Genomic DNA, 18,811 nt, shown 5'->3' on the forward strand with positions numbered 1-18,811 from the left:
CAGGTTGAGTGCAAATATGTTGGCCGACCAGACCCTTTCTCACATATACTTGGCATTATAGACCACTTGTGTGGTTATTCGCACCCCCTCCCCCTATATGAGATAGCCTTCTCCTCATAGAGTGGCCAGCCGCAGGAGAAGTGCATCTTTCTCCACCTCTTGATTATTTGTTCCCCTTGCCGTACATGGAGGCGAGTTTGTATCTAGCCCTTTGTGGTTTTTAAAAAAAAAACTAATAGAAGGATCTTTTTCCTGGAAAAATAAAGGCTTTATTTTTCATCAGCTTATCATTCTCAACCAGATGGACAAAGTGAAGCTACAAATTCAGCTGTAATAGACTTGCTTAAATGCTATGTGGCCGATCAGAAAAGTTCTTGGAAGAAGTATTCATTGGGGAGAATACACAATGCATTTCATGTAAGTCTCTTGCGCAAATATGTGGGACTAGAGCCTAGAGAACCAGTTATGGAAGATCCACCTGACGTGGATGAGCTGGAAAGAGGCGTTATGGCCAGAGCAGATTGTGTTTCCAGGTGGCAAACTTCAAAGACGCTACCTTATGAAGTTCAAGAATTATTCACCCATGGATGGCAAATGGATGGATGAGGTGTACTTCCAAGAGGCTCCTAGAAGCATACTTGGAAGCTTACCAATTGCAGCCAACTGTTCAGAAGCCGAGGGGAATGTTAGTAGTTGGGCATTCTCTACGCCTCCGGACCTATGGACAGGCTCCATAGTGTGGACATGACACTTTGTGGTAAGTGACTTACGTCTACGCCAAGGGTCATGTGAACTGGCACCTCATGGTAGGGCCCAGGGGACTGATGTCTACACCAAGGGCCATTAGGCTGGATATGAGAAGATGGGGATTTCAGTCCACGTCCATATCCAGATTACGTCATTCTGGTTGGCGTGGGCACTGGGGACATACTGTCTATGCCCATGCCCGGAATGACTGCTTGCTACAAGCTAAATGAAAGGGAGATTGTCCAATACATTCTTATGCATGGGATACTTGCATGCTTGGAATTGTTTTTGGGTGAAATGTTGTATTGCCTGCAAGAGCTGCGTGTCTAGTTTACGGACCGGGGACACCCTCTCGTGAACCGTGTGAATCTGCACTTTGACTCGTTTGTGGGCTGTAAGTAGGTGGTAGGTGTGACTCTAAACTCTTTATTTAAGCTTATTTGTGTTTTAGCTCATTGTGCTGCTTTGTAAGTCCACAGTTCATTAACAGTTGAAGCAAAAGCTGGACTTGGAGGCCACGGCAAGTGAAACCTTTGCCGACTTTATAGAGACAAACCTCATGGATACCCCACAGGTCGGTAGTAGCCACAAGTCCAAGTGCCAGTTCGGCCCATGGTGGGACAGTCCCATCCAGTGACCCATCCCATAGCGTCCTAATAGTGTCAAAAAAGCTGTCAACTTCAAAAGGCAACCCTTTTTTACCTCCCATGGGGAAGTACGACCGGACAACTGATAAGTGAGTTTGGGCATTCACACTTCCTTAAAGACTGGGCGGACATTAAAGTACGACCTAATAGTTTAGAAGTGAGTTTGGGCATCCACACTTCATTAAAGACTGGGCAGAAAGGTCATAAGTGAATTTGGGCACTTATTGGATGGTGGCTGTCCAAACTCTCATTAATGAAGCACTCTTTTAAATAAAAGAGAGTGGACAACTTATTGGGCATCCTCTCCACTTATGGGAGAGGTGTGGCTCTTGTTGAGGTGGCCCAATGGCCGCCCATTATATGAATGGAAAGACTTATCCTCTCCCTCCGTTGTAGGGAAATAGGCGCCTTCTTCATGAGGAGGTGAAGGAAGACAATTTTCAGCATAATCACACACATACTTTTTGGCATGGTTTCTTGCTTCTCCAACTCTTGGATCAGCCGGAAAATGAGTGCTTCACTGCTGTCCAGCCCTTGGGAGTCCTTTTCAGCTGCTATCTCTTGGATATGTACCTACTGAAAATGCTTTGGAGCATTTCTATTGTGGACAATTTGATCAAAAGCTGAGTTCTTCTCTCAAAATCAGAAAATTCAGCGGTAAGAGCTTCTTCAAATTCTCTTCACCTACTCTATGTCCGCGTCCTTGACCATTAAGGTCTTCTACGACTCGACCTGGCACACACATGCTTGTGTATTGATGCCAGTGGAGCATAGCTGCTTGTGGCAAGGCATTGCGGATTGGGGAGTGAGGTTCTCTACGACAAAGGCTGTGGAATCAACCCAGACTTCGACAAAACATGTTTGCAAAATGTTTTCATTGCATGGATGTCATTGGAAATTTGGCATGTGATGCCCAAGGGTGCGAATCTAGCATTAGAGGGTTGCTACAGCTTGCCATATCATTATTTCTAAAAACCCTCTTGTTTGGAAACCGTAATTTCCCTTGGACATTATTTGGAAGGGATTAGACACTAGCATTGGAATTTTTTCCTCTGTTCAGACCTTCCCAAAATCTTAGCATATCATCATGGCCGCCCACATGTTAATTGAAAAGTTCAATGGGGAGAATTTCCACACCTGGCAGACTAAGTTGAATTTTAGTATCATGAGGGAGGGCCTCTTGCCTTTCATTGAAGGAGATGATAAGAAGATGCAACCCTGAAAGCATGGAACTCAAAGATCAAAGAGCCTTTGGCCTCATAACCCTTGGTCTCTCTGATAATTTATATACCATGTAGCAGATCTTTCAACCTCCAAAGAAGCCTATGAGATGTTTGACAAGCTTTTCAGAGCTCTGGCAAGAAACTCCAAAGTTTCTTTGCAAATAGAATTGATGGACTCCCAATGCAATTGCATGAGAGCTTTGATGCTCATGTGAACAAGATGAAGGCTCTAATGAAGCAGCTTGCATGACTTGAAAGCAAACGTGGAAGAATATGTAGCCCTAGCAGTATTGATGAAGTCAATATCTAAAGAGCACTACGACAACGTCATCACCACACTTAAGAACCTGCCCAATATCACCTTGGAAGGGGTCATAACCTCTTTCAAGGAAGAAGAAAAGAAGATAAAGAACAAAGAAGCAGGGGGAGATAGCTCCTCCTTCACAAAGAACAAATACAAAGGTATAAAGTGTTCCATGTGTGGAAGAAACAATCATGGAGAGGACTGCTATGCTAAGAAGCCTTGTAAACATTGTGGAAAAAATACCCACAATGAAAAAGACTGCCATCATAAGAAAGCACAAGCTAATGTCACTCGAGAAGAAGAAGTATGCAAAGAAGATGCAAACTTTGCAAAGTATGAAGACTCGTGGGCCTTTTAAAAGGTCTACTACAAAGAAGGGCTTTCCTCTTCACAAGACCCCTAGCCATCCGAATCTTCTAGGCGTCTAGGAATGGGTGAAACTCGAAGTGTAGTTCTGGTGGTTGAGCCAAGAGTCAACCATCTTGTGGGTCGTGTCCTTTTTCTCACCTATAAAAGTCCTCTCCTTTAAAGCCTCGGGTGTGAAAGGAGGAGCTACTGTGTTGCCGGTTCTGCAGGAGCTGTTGCACCAATCACTGCCCGTTGAAGTAAAATCACTTGGTCTTGCTAAAAGGGGATCTCTGCTTGGAACTCTACCCAAAGTTGTGCCATCTGCTCCTTGAAGTAAGGTTTCTTAACCCCTTCTACCACCTCCAGGTGTTACCTTGACCCTTGAGGATGATCTTTCTCATGGTCAGAAACTTCATCAACGAAGTGGAGTTGTGCCGCCATGGTAAAGGGACAAATATAAAGAAGGAAATGTTTGCTGTTGCAAGCTACCTATGTGACCAATTCTGAAAATTCAGAAAAGCTGGGGAAAAAACATATGTTTCACCTAAGAATCAGGGGAAAAGCATGCAAAACAAGGTGACCCACCTTTACTTCATGCACAAGAGGAGATGGGCCCGCTGAGAATCCTCGCAACAGGCTGCCTTCAGTCGATTTCGTCATGGGTTGAGTACAAGAGACCTAAGGCCTCCTCTTTTATGGCCCAAAAAAAAACATCTAAGTGCTTTTTCCCAATAAAACTGAGCCTTTTTTTAATTGTGTGCTAGCACCCCCCCGCCCCCCCCCTCTCTTTCCCTTCTTGCGTTTTATAAAAACAGCCTGATGCTTTTTTTATAGCAAAAAATAGCATTAGCTTTCTTTATTAAGAAAAAAGAGGCAACCCCAATATAGTTGGCTGCAGCCTGCTTTTTCAGCAAAAAACAGTCCGCCATCTATCTCTGCTCTCTCTCTCCGACTGTCCTCTGCCTACTGTCTGCCAGACTGCCCATCTGCGCCAGCATGCCACATGGCCTGCGTATGGCAGGGAATTTTTTTATAGCAACCCTTTCTTTTTTCTAAAAAAAAGCAGCAGGGATTTTTTTTGAAATGTTTCATACTTTCGCCAAGGCATGAAACGCATTTCGTTGCACTTACAACGGTAATCAATCGCCTAATTTGGTGAGTTTGGATTGGGTTTGATGTCTCTTATCTAGAGAGTCTAGGTAAAGATGTGTGTTAATGGCCTTTTGAATACAATGGATTATAAGATGGGAGAACTCTGCTCATGCATGTGCGTGAATAGCTCTTCATTGTGATCAAGTCATATATGATGCTTGGACATCTGAGTGCGTGAATTGATTTCTATGCAGGGACATTGGGAATTGTTTATGAATCAATACTAGGGACTAACACATCCTCGGTGCAAGGATAAGGTAAGTGAAAAGGTAATAATTTGTTATCATTTTACAAGATAAGCTAAGTTGGGTTATAATTAAAATCTTTTTTTTATTTCATGCTTTTTGTCTAATGTGCTCTCATATATAAGAGACCAATATCCCACCTAACACACACACCTTGCCCCCTTGTAGGAATGCACATCCAGCCTATCCCTTCTCTCTCTCTCTCCCATGTTTGATGTCCATGATGAGACTTCCATGGATAGTTTTGTATCACTCCAGAGAGAGAGTTTTGTTCTGTTTCTATTTTATTTTCCTTTCCATGATGAGATATGCCATGGACATCATTGTATTACTTTGGTCTCATAGGCCCATTGGGTCTTTAGTAGACGTTTAATATATCTTTCTTGTAGGAAAGCACATCCAACTTCTCTCTCTCTCTCTCTCTCTCTCTCTCTCTCTCTCATATGTTTCATGTTCATGGTATTCCATGATGAGATTTCCACGGACAGTTTTGTATCACTCCAATTAGATAGTTTAGTTTTGTTTTGTTTCTATTTTATTTTCTGTTCGATGATGAGATATGCCATGGACATTATTGTATCACTTTGGTCTCATAGCCTATAGGCCCATTGGTTCTTTGGTAGACGTTTAATCTCTCTCTCTCTCTCTCTCTCTCTCTCAGCCACCACCATAGTTAGACAACCTTACATGATTCTGGCATAGCGGAGGTTCTAGTATGGTCGATTACCTCATGGGGTCTCGTGCTCTCATACCACACATCCTAGACTTCACCATTCTTTCTACCCTCATACAAAGACTTCTTTCACGATCTCATGCTACACCTTAACCCCCACACCCACACCCCTTGCCACCACATTTATCGGCATCCATTTCCATCACGATCTTGACCACATCTATGAGGACCACCTGTCCCACCACACGCCAGCTTCCCTATACCACATGCTCCTTAGCAAGTTTGTTGGTGGGCTCCCAACCCGAGAATGGGTGGTATGACAAAGAGTGCAAATCCACCATGCTCACATCTCACATGAGAGGAAACATGGGCTAATTTCAGCATGTGAGATGCAACACATCTTCCATAGACTCACTCGTCTCGAAAGAAGTGCATGTTTCTCGCTAGACGAGAACATGAGTTTTACCAGTTCTTTTTGAGCGAGGATAGCTCCAAAGTTTGGCACATTCTTGAGGAAAAAAGAACTCCTACACCTATCACAGATCCTAACCTTTGGGAAGCCTATGATTTACGGGACCAGTTATACCACAGATGTCACACATCCCTTGAACCTACTCATCTTACCTATTCGATGCTCTCAATGTCACTAGGGCTCTTAAAAAGCTGCATAATGGGAGAGCAAAAGATTACGAGGATCTCCGCGCAGAACACTTTCCCATGGGCACCATGCATTGGCTCCCATTCTTGCAAATCTTTTTAACTGAGCACTTTGTGAGGGCTTCTCCCCCTCTTGGACCACCAACACCATCATCCCCGTCCACAAAGTAGGAGCCCCTAGGTAACTACAAGACTATCATGATTGGCCACACAATGGCCAAGATCTATGGAGCAGTACTAGAGGACATGATCAGCTCTATGTCAAGAGGATGGAACATAGAACATTAGGCCAGGCATGCTTCAGGAGAAACTTCTCCATGCTAGAACATATATTTACATTACAGGCTATCATAGAGGAGACGAGGTCATGGTAGATGTATTACTACTTTGTGCAAGGCCTTTGATTATGAGGCCGTACTTGGCCGAGTATGTGCACCCGGTGGCCTCTCGGGAGACATGTGTAGCAAAATTGGGGTCAAGTAGGGCTGCCCACTCTAAGCCACGTTCTTCAGTCTATACATTCATGAGATTGCCGTATTTATGAACAATTTTGGAGGTAGAGGCTCACCATTGGCCCATACAGGAGTGCCCATGTTGCTATATGCTAATGACATTGTCTTGATCTGAGATTCAGCCAAGGGTTTGCAGAAACCTTGGATGAATTGGACAGATCGCATAGAGAGACCTTATGGTCAATTTGGGCAAAACCAAGGATACGGTCTTCAACACATCTTATGTGGTCACCTCATGATTATCTTTCTTATACAGAGAGGGCCCAATGGAGATTGTGCAGAAGTATGTATACTTTGGAGTCACTCTTACAGATCCCCAGTTTTGCATGACAACGGACTAGCAAGGGAGCATGACTCTCTAGCCCGTATGGAGAGAGAGCGTGTCTAGGCACATTTTGAGGAGCCTCCTACTAAGTGTTGGCTTATTGACACTTAAGTACGACACATCTTGCACAGCTGTATGGAGTGCATGCGCACCGGTACAACAGCAGGGATCCGGTGAATCAGCAGCTGTATGACACTTGTATGGCCAGAAGGGAACTGTGCAGAGTAAGGACTGTTGGACGGGCACTTGAAATTAGGTTACAGGCTGATTTGGGTGTGTTCCTACCTTCCTCTAAGTGTGTCGTTGAAGAATCTCACAAAGACGTGCACTTTTCCAGAAGTAAGGTGTTGGACTGTCTGTCAGTCCGGTGTATGGAAATCCTTTGGCTCAAAAGCCAACTTTGCAGTTATTGGTATTGATTTTATTGTGTGCACAATGGATTTGAGGACAGTGTATGTATGCCTCTACAGAGCATCGTAACCAGATTTCCGGAATAGAAGTATTAGGGGGGTGCATCTCCACTGCAGTGCCTGCGCATGAAGCAAGCATAACCACGCACTGAGTTTTCTGTTGCATATCATACATGCATTGGCTCGTCGTTGATTAAGTGAAATTATTAAGATCTTATGGGAAACCTTGCAACACTGTCCTTGATAGAGTTTGCATGCCTTAATCGAATTTGTGGAAACTCGCTTCACGTGCACAATTTGAACAATGTCGTGAGCAAGGTGGGCAGTAGTGGGCTAAGAAGGAAAGCTTTTTTTGGTGGGTGGAGAGGGTGTTTATCTTGACAAGTAGGGCTGTTGGAAAATGATGGCTTGGTAGGGCTGGTGGCAAACTACGAGTTTTTTGGAGGTTGGAAGGGGGGGGGGGTAGTGATAATGATGGCAAGAAACAATTTTGGTAGAGCTGGTGGCAAACTACGAGCATAGTTGTTTCTGTACGGCGTACGACCGCTTAACGTACGACATATCGTACGGTCCTGTTTCCAACCGTTGTCACTTGTGTGCAGTTTTGAGAAGTAGCCGTTTTTGACCGTTTGTGAACGTTTTCGACCGTTTTTTTCCCATTTTGTATGTTTTGGGCCTTGTCATATATGATATGCCATATGCTATAGCCTAATACCTATATAAGGCTCAAGCCTCAAGCCTTCAAGCTCTTAACTCTAAGCTCTCTAGCCTCTCTCGCTCTCTCTCAAGCTCTCAAGCTCTCACCTTTGAAGCTCTCTCTCAAGCCTTCAAGCTCTCAAGCTCAGGTGGGATTGCTATACTATTGAGACGAGCACTACACCAGCGTATCAGGGTGGTGTCGAGAGACCCAGAGGCACGCTACATGTGGATTAGCCTACAGCTCTCAGAGGTGAGAACAGTTTACTTGGCAATATGCCACTTCCCGCCGAAGGGGTCGAGATTCAACACATGTCACATGGAGGACTAGATTGGAGGAGGAGAGGAGAGAGGGGCCCTTCCTAGTGAGTCTCCATACGCCACTCTATCCGCAGATATCCTACACTATTTGACCATGGGGGAGGTTCTCCTCATGGGGGACTTCAATGCACGCGCACAGAATCGACAGTGTGAATCATTCGACTTCACAGATCCCCTCATCCTACAGGCACTAGACGATGTAGATGCAGGGACCACGAGGATGTCAGAGGACAGTGGGCCAGACAGTACAGGTTATGGGCAACACCTTCTGGACCTGGGAGCTAGACATCATCTCGTTATTTATAATGGGATGTCACAATGGCCAGAATCGGGAAAACTCACATGTTTCCCATCATCAGGAGGCAGCAGCACTGTGGACTACATATTGGGCTCGCGGGAGAGCACAGACCTGATAGACTCTTTCACTATCCCGACATGCCCCATTGGTGCGGACCATACTTATTTGGCTTTTTCTCTTAGGAGCTCTCTTGATCTGCCACCCCTGACCACTCAGGCATCTCGTACCATCTTCCACTTTACCCGGGAGCTTGCAGACATTTATGATTCAAAAGTACATGATGGCCTCTTTGGTGTGGACCCTACAGCACCCATCGATGTACTGACGGCCCAGCTTTCACACGTATTGCACACAGTAGCTAGCCACAGCTTTCCACACCATCTCCAGATAGGGAAGCCACCTAGATTTGGGGACATGCCCCAGAATAGATGGTATGATAATGAGTGCAGAGAGCTTCATCGACATCTCCGAGCCCAGATAGCGAAAGGGGAAATAACACAGCAGCAGGCCAGTAGACAGATGCGGTCTCTTACACACCGTAAGCGACGCACATATGAGGAGGCTCAATACTGGGACATCTACCACATGCTCATGAGCAAAGATGCAGCCACTGCTTGGCGACGACTCAGAGAGCCACGCCCCCCCCACCCCGATTACTGATCCTCAACGCTGGCAGAGTTATGCAGAAGGGCTTTATGATGTTCCGCACCAGCCACTCATCCCTCGCCCCACCGAGACTCCACCGACCTCATCGGTTTTCGTTACTACCGATATGGTATCTCGAGCTATACATAGATTCCAACATGGGAGAGCTGAGGATCACACCGGCTTACAGGGTGAGCATTTCATTTATGCAGCTGACACACTCTCTCCTTTTATTGCTTACCTCTTTAACAGGGCTCTGGTAGAAGGTTTCCCGGCTGAGTGGACGGTGCACACTATTGTACCAATCCACAAAGCTGGGGACATGTTGGACCCCAGTAATTACAGGACTATCATGATTGGTCATACCTTGGCCAAACTCTATGGGGCTATCCTGGAGGCAGAATTGAGCACACACGCTGAGAGGGAGGGGCTTCGTGCCCCTGGTCAGGCAGGTTTTCGGCGAGCCTTCTCTACTATTGATCACAATTTCACCCTGAGATGCTTGATTGACCAAACTCAGGCACAGAGACAGAGACTCTATTGCTGTTTTGTGGACTTTCGCAAAGGCTTCGACACAGTCCCGAGAGAGCGCCTCTTCCACCGCTTACAGACACTGGGCATACCCCTCGACATGATGTGGGGGATTTACAGATTATATGAGCAAGTGTTTGGACGAGTTAGATGCCCAGGGGGACTATCAGATATGATTGCTAGCACCATTGGTGTGAAGCAGGGCTGCCCTCTCTCCCCGACACACTTTGGCTTATACATCGATGAGGTAGCAGACCACATAATACACGGAGGAGGCTCTGGGATTGACATCTCAGGTACGACTGCACACATTCTATTATATGCTGATGATATCATTCTTGTGTCGGATCCTCGGACAGGGCTACAAAGGCATCTACAGGCCCTGGATACTTTCTGTGCGGAGCGAGGACTCACAGTGAACCTTGGGAAAACCAAGGTTATGGTCTTTCATACATCAGCAACAGTCAGATGCGAGACTATCCTTACACTAGCCCGGGGACAGGTAGAGGTGGTGGGCTCATATGTATACCTTGGGGTCACATTTACCAGCTCATCAGGGAGATTCTCTATGGCACAGGCAGTGTCACCAGGCACACTTCCAGGAGCCCCGTACTAAGGGGTGGCTATTTGATACACTAGTTACTCCAGCATTGATGTATGCAGCAACAGTATGGGCACCAGGTTTGGCTACATCCTCATGGACACAGATAGAGCGCCCTCAGATTTTGATACTCTCACGGATGATCCGCAGCAAACCTTCAGTACCACATGATATCCTTCGAGCGGAGTTTGCTATACCACCTATGTTAGTAGAGGCCATGTTCCAGACTATATCTTTTATACACAGGATGCGGGAGCTCCCACTAAATCGGGTATCTCGGGCTGCTTTTGAGGCATCCAGACAGCTTGCTGAGGAGGGACATACCTGGTCATGGTACTCCCAGGTGGTACAGTGGATATCATCACACAGGATTGATATTGACAGATTACCACCCTTACAGTATGACCTAGCTGCACCACACAGACGCCTCTCTCAGACAGAGAGGAACAGAGTCATGAGACATGACATTTGGCAGGGCCACATACAAGAGACTTGGCTATCTCCCAGTCAGCCACTCCCGACGAAGATGCTCTACTAGAGAGACCACTTCTTGAGCACCTCCACAGACGGCTTCATCCAGCGACCACGATACTTGGAGGTCCACTTATCACATGGAGCCAGAGTAGCCATTGGGCGACAAAGGGTCTCATCACACCAACTAGAGATTGAGACTGGGAGAGCAGCACGCATCCCTCGAGCAGAGCGCATTTGCATATTATGCCAGACGGGGGTAGAGACAGAGGAGCATTTTGTTTGCCAGTGTGGTGCTTTGCAGGAGATCAGGGCATGCTATCTTGAGGTTTTTAGAGGGATCACATCACTTAGACAGATCTGGGAGAGATCGGACCAGAGACAGCTAGGCAGACTACTACTAGCACTACAGAGACACAGGGAGATCTTACTTCAGACACCCGCACATCATAGCGAAGAAGACAGTCCCAGTTGACTGACTTCTTCTAGAGATTGGCACCAGTAGCTTAGCCACACACATTGGGAGTGACATCTCAGCGAGCGGAGGAGATTCGAGCTAGGCGATGACCCAGACTAGCCGGCTACCAGACACCACGGCTACACCACAAAGAGATCGCGGCCATCTGGTCTCGACACCAGCAGGAGGTCCAGGAGCAGCTGGCACATTTTCGCTCTGATCCAGGACGCATGTTCCAGACATTTACGGCATTCTCAGACCGGATGTATGACATATTGTACCCAGGCTATGCGACTGGATGGAGTTAGGAGTAGATCGGATGTATGACATATTGTACCCAGACTATGGGACTGGATGGAGTTAGGAGTAGATAACATATCATACTTGTATCACCCCTTCAGCATATAGAGATGCATTAGTAGCCCTAGTACTCCATCCACACCCTCTCGTTTGTACACCACCATTGAGTCTCTTATGGTCGTGTTGTCATACTTGTACATTTTATTCTCACTCCACATTTTCCTCTTGATGACTGGAGGAACATCATTGTACTACTTGGTTGTCTCATAGGCCAATTTTGGCCTTTTGCAGACGTTAATATATCTTTCTTTCTTTCTTTCTTTCTTTCTCTCTTTGCCCCCCTCTCCATCCTCTATTCCTTTGTCCTCAAGGCTCTATAATCCATTGCCTAAGCATAAGTTCCACCTTCCTCCCCCTCTCTCCACTCCTCTCTCTCAAGTCGCTTCTCTCTTCATCAATCACAATGACGAGAGATATGAATGAAGCTTTCATATTGCATGCTATCCATGTCTCACAAGCCGCCAGAAAATCAAAATCTATAGGTGGACATGTAAATATCATGGCAAGCCTTATGCGAGCGGCCTCACTAGGCTTCGGGAGCACATTGCAAAGGTGGGGGGGCAAGCTCAAGCGCCCATGATGAGGTCATTTCCTTGCCACAGGACACTTCCTCTCCCACTACCTCCGTTGTTATGACCCTGTGTTTTTCCCTCTGGACAACAAGCAGGTGGGCACGGGCACGGGCACGGGATGGACAGTGTGAACGGCATCAAGTTGGATATGAAAAGGAAACCCATATATGGTGGCCAGCCCAAGTGTGAAAGGGGACAAAAGGGACTTTAAAATTTATAAGGTTTTTTAACCTTTGATGATTTAAAAGTATTATTATTTATGGCATGCATTTTTGCCATCTTCTTTTGGCGTTTTTGAGAAAAGCGCATCGTATCTTTATAAAGCGAAGAGTGGCAAGCTGAAGTAGAGGAGATCGCCGGGTGGTGGTCATCGTTGGGCAGAGGTGGTCGCCATGTGGTCTACAGTGAGTGCCGGGTGCTGTGCGCAAGGGCTACAGCTGAAGCCTGAGCGCTGCTGCTGCATGGTCTACAGGGGGCGGGTGCTGCAGCGCTTGGGCTACAGGCAGCTGGCCCTGCTGCGCATGGTCTACAGGTGGTGAGCGCTGCTGCGCATGGGCTACAGGGCTGTGTATGGCTGTGGGCGCCAGGTGGACTTCAGCCAGGTGCTGCTGTGCATGGGCTGCAGCCAGCAAGGAGGCTACCAGGCGGCTGGGCTACAGCCAGCAACGGGCAGCCAGTCGGGCAACCAGAAGGAGGCGCCAGAGGGGAGGCGAAACAGGGGGGAGGCGCTGCCAGACAGAGACAGCCACTGTATAACCTCTCTCTCTCATCATAAGGGCCTGGTGTGTTTTCTCTTTTGTGTACCATGGATGTACGAGAGACTTTGAACAGGAGAACAAGCTATAGATGCACGGGACAATGTTCATAGGAGAGATGGTGTGATTTCTCTTCGTGTCGAACTTATATGTGCTCAGGGATTTGCTTACAGATTCTCTATTTTTCTCTCGCTTGGTGCTATGGAAAACAACCCTGGGTGTTTGGCACCGTGATTGGATGGTGCATATGTGGGTTTATCTGTCATGGAAACAGGACATTGGTTTTCGAGAGGAAACAGGACTATGGTTTCGAGGAAACAGGCCTATGGTTTATGGATACAGGTCTATGGTTTATTGGATACAGGTCTTTGGTTTCATATGGAGAACATGTCTCTGGATTCATGTGAACAGGTTCTAGTTTTCTCGAGGTTACATGCAAGCTGTGACTATAGGAAGGACATATGGTTTGGTACAGCCCTACTGCTGATTGGGAAAGGATTGTGGAGAGATGGAGAAGACCTTTTCAAGCAAGGAGGTGTCGTATAGGTGTGCCTTCTCTATGGAATGTTTTGCTGTAATAGGGAGAGTTCTTATTTGGAAGTCCTGGTTGAAAACTTCGAGGGATCCTATTGGTAGAGGATTCGACAAGTTGTACTTTGTACTCAAATTTTGATCAAGTAAAGAAATACCGCAAGGGGCACCACTGCGTTTTAGGGCCAATCGATGTCCTTGTACTATTTGCAGGAGCACTCTAGCTCCCCTGTTTGTTTTACTTTTTCGAGGTTCCCATGGGTGATGAAGAGTTTTGTGTGCGAGTGTTTGTTTCACCGCCTGTCAAATTTCTGAAGGCCGGTTTCATCCGCAAAGAGGCCAAGGTCTGACCAAGGCACGAGGCAACCTACATTAGTCGAAGCTACCGGGGGTTCCATGGGTCCCCTATCAGTTCTTTGAGAGCATCAACGTCAAGTGGAGATAGAGATCGCACGCACAGTTATTGAGTGCAATTTCACCTAGCCATTGCAAATGTGGGTCCGACATGATGGATGGACCGGCATCTCATACCATGACATGCGCACGAAACGACTTGACAAAGAGACGGAGAGAATTAATAATTCTCTAGCGCCCTTGCGAGCAGGATCGGCCAAGTATGGATGTAGCATCTTCTCTGATGGGTAGAGTGATAGAAAAAAGAGGGGAATCATCAACATACTTGTGTCTTCCCCTCTAGGCATATACTTTGTAGGAGCGGTGGATTCCGAGAAGAAGGGGAGGAAGACAACGGGCAAACTTCATATATCTCTATATCAAAGCAAGTCATCATTGAGGTGAGAATCATGAGGTGTGCCTTGCTTTATGCTCTTGAAAGTATGATTAAGTTACTTATTTAAATGTTTTGGCATGTATGATGTGATGCAAGTCGTCACCGATAATGCATCAAATTGCCAATAGATGGGGCGGCTGGTTGGAGAGGGATTATTTCTCCATATAGTGGATGCCATGTGTGTCTCATTGTGTAGACTTGCTTAGGGAGGACATGGGAAAGTTGGAGTGGATGAAGACGATCATGTGGCAAGCCACCTCCATCATCACCTTTTTCATCTCAAAGGTGAAGGTGCTTGCCATGTTCCGTGCACATAGCTCCCTCGAGCTAAAGAAGCCTTTCACCACGCGCTTCGCATGCATGTGGCTTGTCTTGGAGAAGCTATATGATGTGAAGACACCTTGTCGCCAAACGGTGGTCGGCTCCAAGTGGTTGGATTGGGATGAGAGAGAGACGAGTGATGCAAAGGACATGCAAAAATCGTGCTTGCATGAGGATTTTTGGACCGAGGTGCAGAGCATTGTCATTGCCATAACCCCCTTCTGTAGGGTTTTGCATCTGACTGACATGGAGGGCGCTACCTTGGGGCTCTTGGTCCACTTCATGCGAGAGGCCACCGTCGAGCTGCGCGCTTGTTCTTCCCTCGATGAGGAGAATTGCGAAGATCTTTTGCACATTGTGGATAGGAGATGGAGGTGGATGTGACGACCTATTCATGGTCTGGTCGCCTTGCTACATCCGGTCTACAAGTCACCCATCCTCTTCACCGACATTGAGTTGCTAGAGGACCGTGATGCCTTCTTGCCCAAGGCATTGCAAGAGGAGTTTTGGAGGAGGTTATTAGCTACAACGACCAGAGGGGGGAAGCTACACTTGCATCACCACATACTTGGAACATGGAGTATCTTGTGAAACCCCCTTTTTTGGTGGGAGACATTTAGCTACACGCTCAGCTGCCTCCAAAAGGTGGCTTTGAGACTCTTGGCTCAAGATTGCGCTTTGGGTGCGTGTGAGAGGAATTGGAGCACCTATTCTCTCATACATCCACAACGGCTTGAGCACATGACAGTTAGAGTGGCTAGTGTATTACCGCACTAACTTGGGCATGTTGCATGCCATGCACAAGATAGACTTGGCTAGACAGGTATAAGCTACAACTAGTTTCCCACAAATGACCACTTAAACGTTAAAACTTAAGTTGCAAACTTCTATCTTTTTTCTTTTTGAGTTTTATTTGATAATAACTATGTGTCAATGCGCATTATCACTTGTAGGTCAATGTGGATGAGTTCAAGCTCATAAGTGACTCTCTCAAGAGTGTCCACAAGGAGGTAGATGAGGAGGAGGAGAGATTGTATGCGAAGCTCTATGCTGATCTCGAAGAGATTGATTGACGAGCTTGTACTCGTCGTGGGCACTCAACAACTTGGCCTAGTAGCAGAGGAGTGCGAGCAAGCACTTGCGGATACACCTTGCGTCCCGGCTCGAGTAGCAGAGTGTAAACCTACACACGATGAGGTTCCGGTAGTTCTTTCTCTGCTCCTGCAAATGAGCACGCTCTGATTGCCTTGTCACAAGACATTAGAGAGCCCAAGTTTAATGACGAGGGCAACATCCTTAGTGAAGGTGACTTCGGCCAGCACTCCGATGGGCACTCTTCCGATGGAGATGATCCTAGTGAGAGCTCTGATTTTGATAGTGATCACTTCTCCATCTAGCCTCCTCCATCTAAATTCTAGCCTCAACCTTCTAGCCTCTCTTTTTTGTACACTTCTTCTTGTACTTACTACTACCTGCGCCTAGAGTGCCTCGCATTGTATGACTTAGCCTATGTATGTTTTCAACGTGGTTTTAATTGAATTTTGGTTTGTGACAACTTGTCTTCTCTTTGAAAATGAAAATACCTAAGTTTGTAAGTATTTTTTTAAAAGACTGTATTTTATTGTATGATAAGATTTTTTTTTTAAAAATATCATACCATATTTTCTCGTACTGTATCGTATCGTACGAACCAAATTGTATCATATGAAACTACCATGACTATGAATTTTTTGGAAGTTCAAAGAGAGGAGTGTTGGTGATTCTCTCTTGGCATAAGCAGAACTTGCAAGACATGAGATCGGAAATTTGGAGTACTGACAACACCCCTCTTGGCACCTCAATTTGGATAATAGGTTGAGGATGAGAATTAAGGCTAGCACATCATTCAATTACCTAGAAGGAATCCTTTTGGTACCCCCCTTTATCAACAAAAGTTCTGTTGGCTTCAAGGTTGGCTAAAGGTATGCTTGTGTCTACTTCATGTGGCATCACCTTGAGAAGAATCAAAACAACTTTTCAAAAGTCTCAACATTTGAGCGATGTCCTTTCATTGAAGTCTCCTTAAGGCTTTCTACAGAAATTGTGGTTCTAGCTTGGTGGCATTTTTCAATTATGTTGGGCTCTGTGGGGAGAAGTAGCACTATGCATGCTGCTGTGACATGGTGCTCAAGGTGGTAAAACTGAGCCGGAGCGAGAAAGTCGTGCGATGATGGGAGATGAGATGGCCCGGATCCTCTTGTAGGGGCGTGGCCGTGGGCGAGGGCCACTGGGTCTCGGGCGTCGAGCTCTGCATAACTCAGTGGCTCTGTCGAGTGTCACACATCTTGGCCAGTCAAAGTGCAGAGAGAGAGAGAGAGAGAGAGAGAGAGAGAGAGAGAGAGAGAGAGAGAGAGAGATCTAAACTTTTGTTATTTCAGGGTTTGCAAACGAGTTTCCAATGTTCAAAAGTCAGCTACAGGAATACGCTCAAAAAGCTGGATTGCCAGCACCAATTTATGATACTAGGAAGGAGGGACCTTCACATGAGCCACAATTCAAAGCTTCGGTAACTGTTCAAGGTGAAACCTATGAATCACCAGCATTCTTTGGGAATCTGAAGAAAGCAGAACATGCAGCTGCAGAGGTGGCGTTGGCGGCTTTGGCAACCAAAGCAAACACAAGCACAGCCTTTCCTGGCCCTCTGGTGTCTTTTTGTGCTCCTCTCTTAACTCGTGTATTTAGTGCTATGTTTGTGTGGGTAATGCTGAGTTTCATGTATTTGCTTGGACATTGTCCATCTGAATGTGTTAAATTTTGCATGCAGCATGAGTCCGGACTTTGCAAGAATCTTCTACAGGAGTATGCACAGAAGTGCAAGCTGCCTTTGCCAGTCTACAGTCTAGAGAAGTCAGGTGAAAAACAGTCACCATCATTCAGTGCCACAGTAGAGATTGCTGGGGTACAATACAAAGGAGGGGTTTGTAAAAGCAAGAAAGAAGCAGAGATAAAGGCTGCAAGGACTGCTTTGATAGCAATTTTTTCAGATCCAGGTTTGTGTCCAGTCCCATGTCTCTGCAACCACATCCAAGAATTTCATTAACTTTATTTGGCAGCAGTTCTGCACATTTGTTAGGATGTCAGTAGAATCTTGAGCTGTGTGAAGGGTTACATCCAACAAGCGGTGGGTGCATGCAGGTGGGTCCCCTTTGCAGGCTTTTGAAAATCAGCTCTCTTCTGTGAGCCAACATGGTACCCCTTCAGCATTAGTGAAATCATCTTCTGAAAAGCCAAACTCTGGAACCAAGCGCAAGAAAAGGCTTAGATGTGCACAAACGGGCAATAAAGACCGAAGAAAGCTGAAGTTGGGTGATGGACATTCTGAAAAGGTCGAGGAGTCTGCCAATGGAGATGCCCAACAAGCAGGTAATGATACCGGTGCTGCCTGTGGTCAAATGGATAATCTGCAACACACAAATGGATCCCATGTCTTACTGACAGGCAGTGCTGACATTCCAGGGATTACCATGTCAACGCTACCGGGTTCACATGCAGATCCTTCTACTGTTGAGACCCATAGTGGACAGCTTGTGCAGTCTGACATTAAACCTCAGCTTTGTTAGAATGCCCTTTCTATGTTGGACGTGACAAGCTGGTCTTGTTCTTGAACCGTCAACTATCTGCATATTAAAACTTTAGTTTTATGCAAAAATGCTACCTTTAAGACTATGGTTGAGGACACTGTTGATGGCTGCATCTATCTTGCTTTACTTCTACTGTTTTTATAGTAGTTCATTATGAAAGGGCTTTTGATGCTTAAGTATGCGTATGTAAGTCCCTATCTATGCCTTGGGAGGTCTCTATGAAGCCAACCCTTTGGAGACAGTTTCTTAACCATGTGTTTCTCAAAGTACGTCTGTTGTGCATAGCTGTTAGATAGTTGGTGGCCTGATGTATTTGGACTCTTGCAGTTTGAGTTGTATTTTGTAGTATTGTTTGGTTATTATTCCAGTACAGTAATGGTTTCCCTTTGAATAGTATTTTTTGGGGCCTCTTCCTGATAACAACTTTACTTTGAGGATATGGAAGCAGATAAAGTATATCTGATTGATGTGGCTCTCAATAGCCTTGTCTGTAAACTTTTGCTTTTTTTTTTCGTAGTGTTAGGCCACATTTTTTGTAGGTGGGATGTGCCTGCAAATGGGTTAATCCCACTCTCTCACGCTCTTACTTTAGTAAAGGG

The 18,811-nt window shown here is 46.0% G+C and overlaps 1 protein-coding gene and 1 pseudogene across 7 annotated transcripts in view; both read left to right on the forward strand.

Moving 5' to 3' along the window:
- The window catches only part of LOC147616517 (double-stranded RNA-binding protein 7-like), a 42,933-nt gene extending 24,357 nt beyond the window's left edge, over nt 1–18,576 (forward strand). For 2 of the 7 annotated variants that reach the window (XM_086777592.1, XM_086777595.1), the window contains 4 exons: nt 4,616–4,690; nt 17,010–17,275; nt 17,396–17,621; nt 17,767–18,576. In XM_086777592.1, coding sequence (XP_086633718.1) covers nt 17,030–17,275; nt 17,396–17,621; nt 17,767–18,191 — 897 coding nt within the window. In that variant the 5' untranslated portion in view covers nt 4,616–4,690; nt 17,010–17,029 and the 3' untranslated portion in view covers nt 18,192–18,576. The remainder of the gene's footprint in view (nt 1–4,615; nt 4,691–17,009; nt 17,276–17,395; nt 17,622–17,766) is intronic. The other 5 variants (XM_086777591.1, XM_086777593.1, XM_086777597.1 and 2 more) reach the window with 4 other exon arrangements.
- On the forward strand, nt 4,697–10,496 carry LOC147616519 (uncharacterized; annotated as a pseudogene).
- Nucleotides 18,577–18,811: the final 235 nt, after the last annotated feature.

Source organism: Cibotium barometz, chromosome 38 (assembly GCF_041138505.1).
Source record: "Cibotium barometz isolate CiBa-2024 chromosome 38, ASM4113850v1, whole genome shotgun sequence".
Taxonomy (NCBI): domain Eukaryota; kingdom Viridiplantae; phylum Streptophyta; class Polypodiopsida; order Cyatheales; family Cibotiaceae; genus Cibotium; species Cibotium barometz.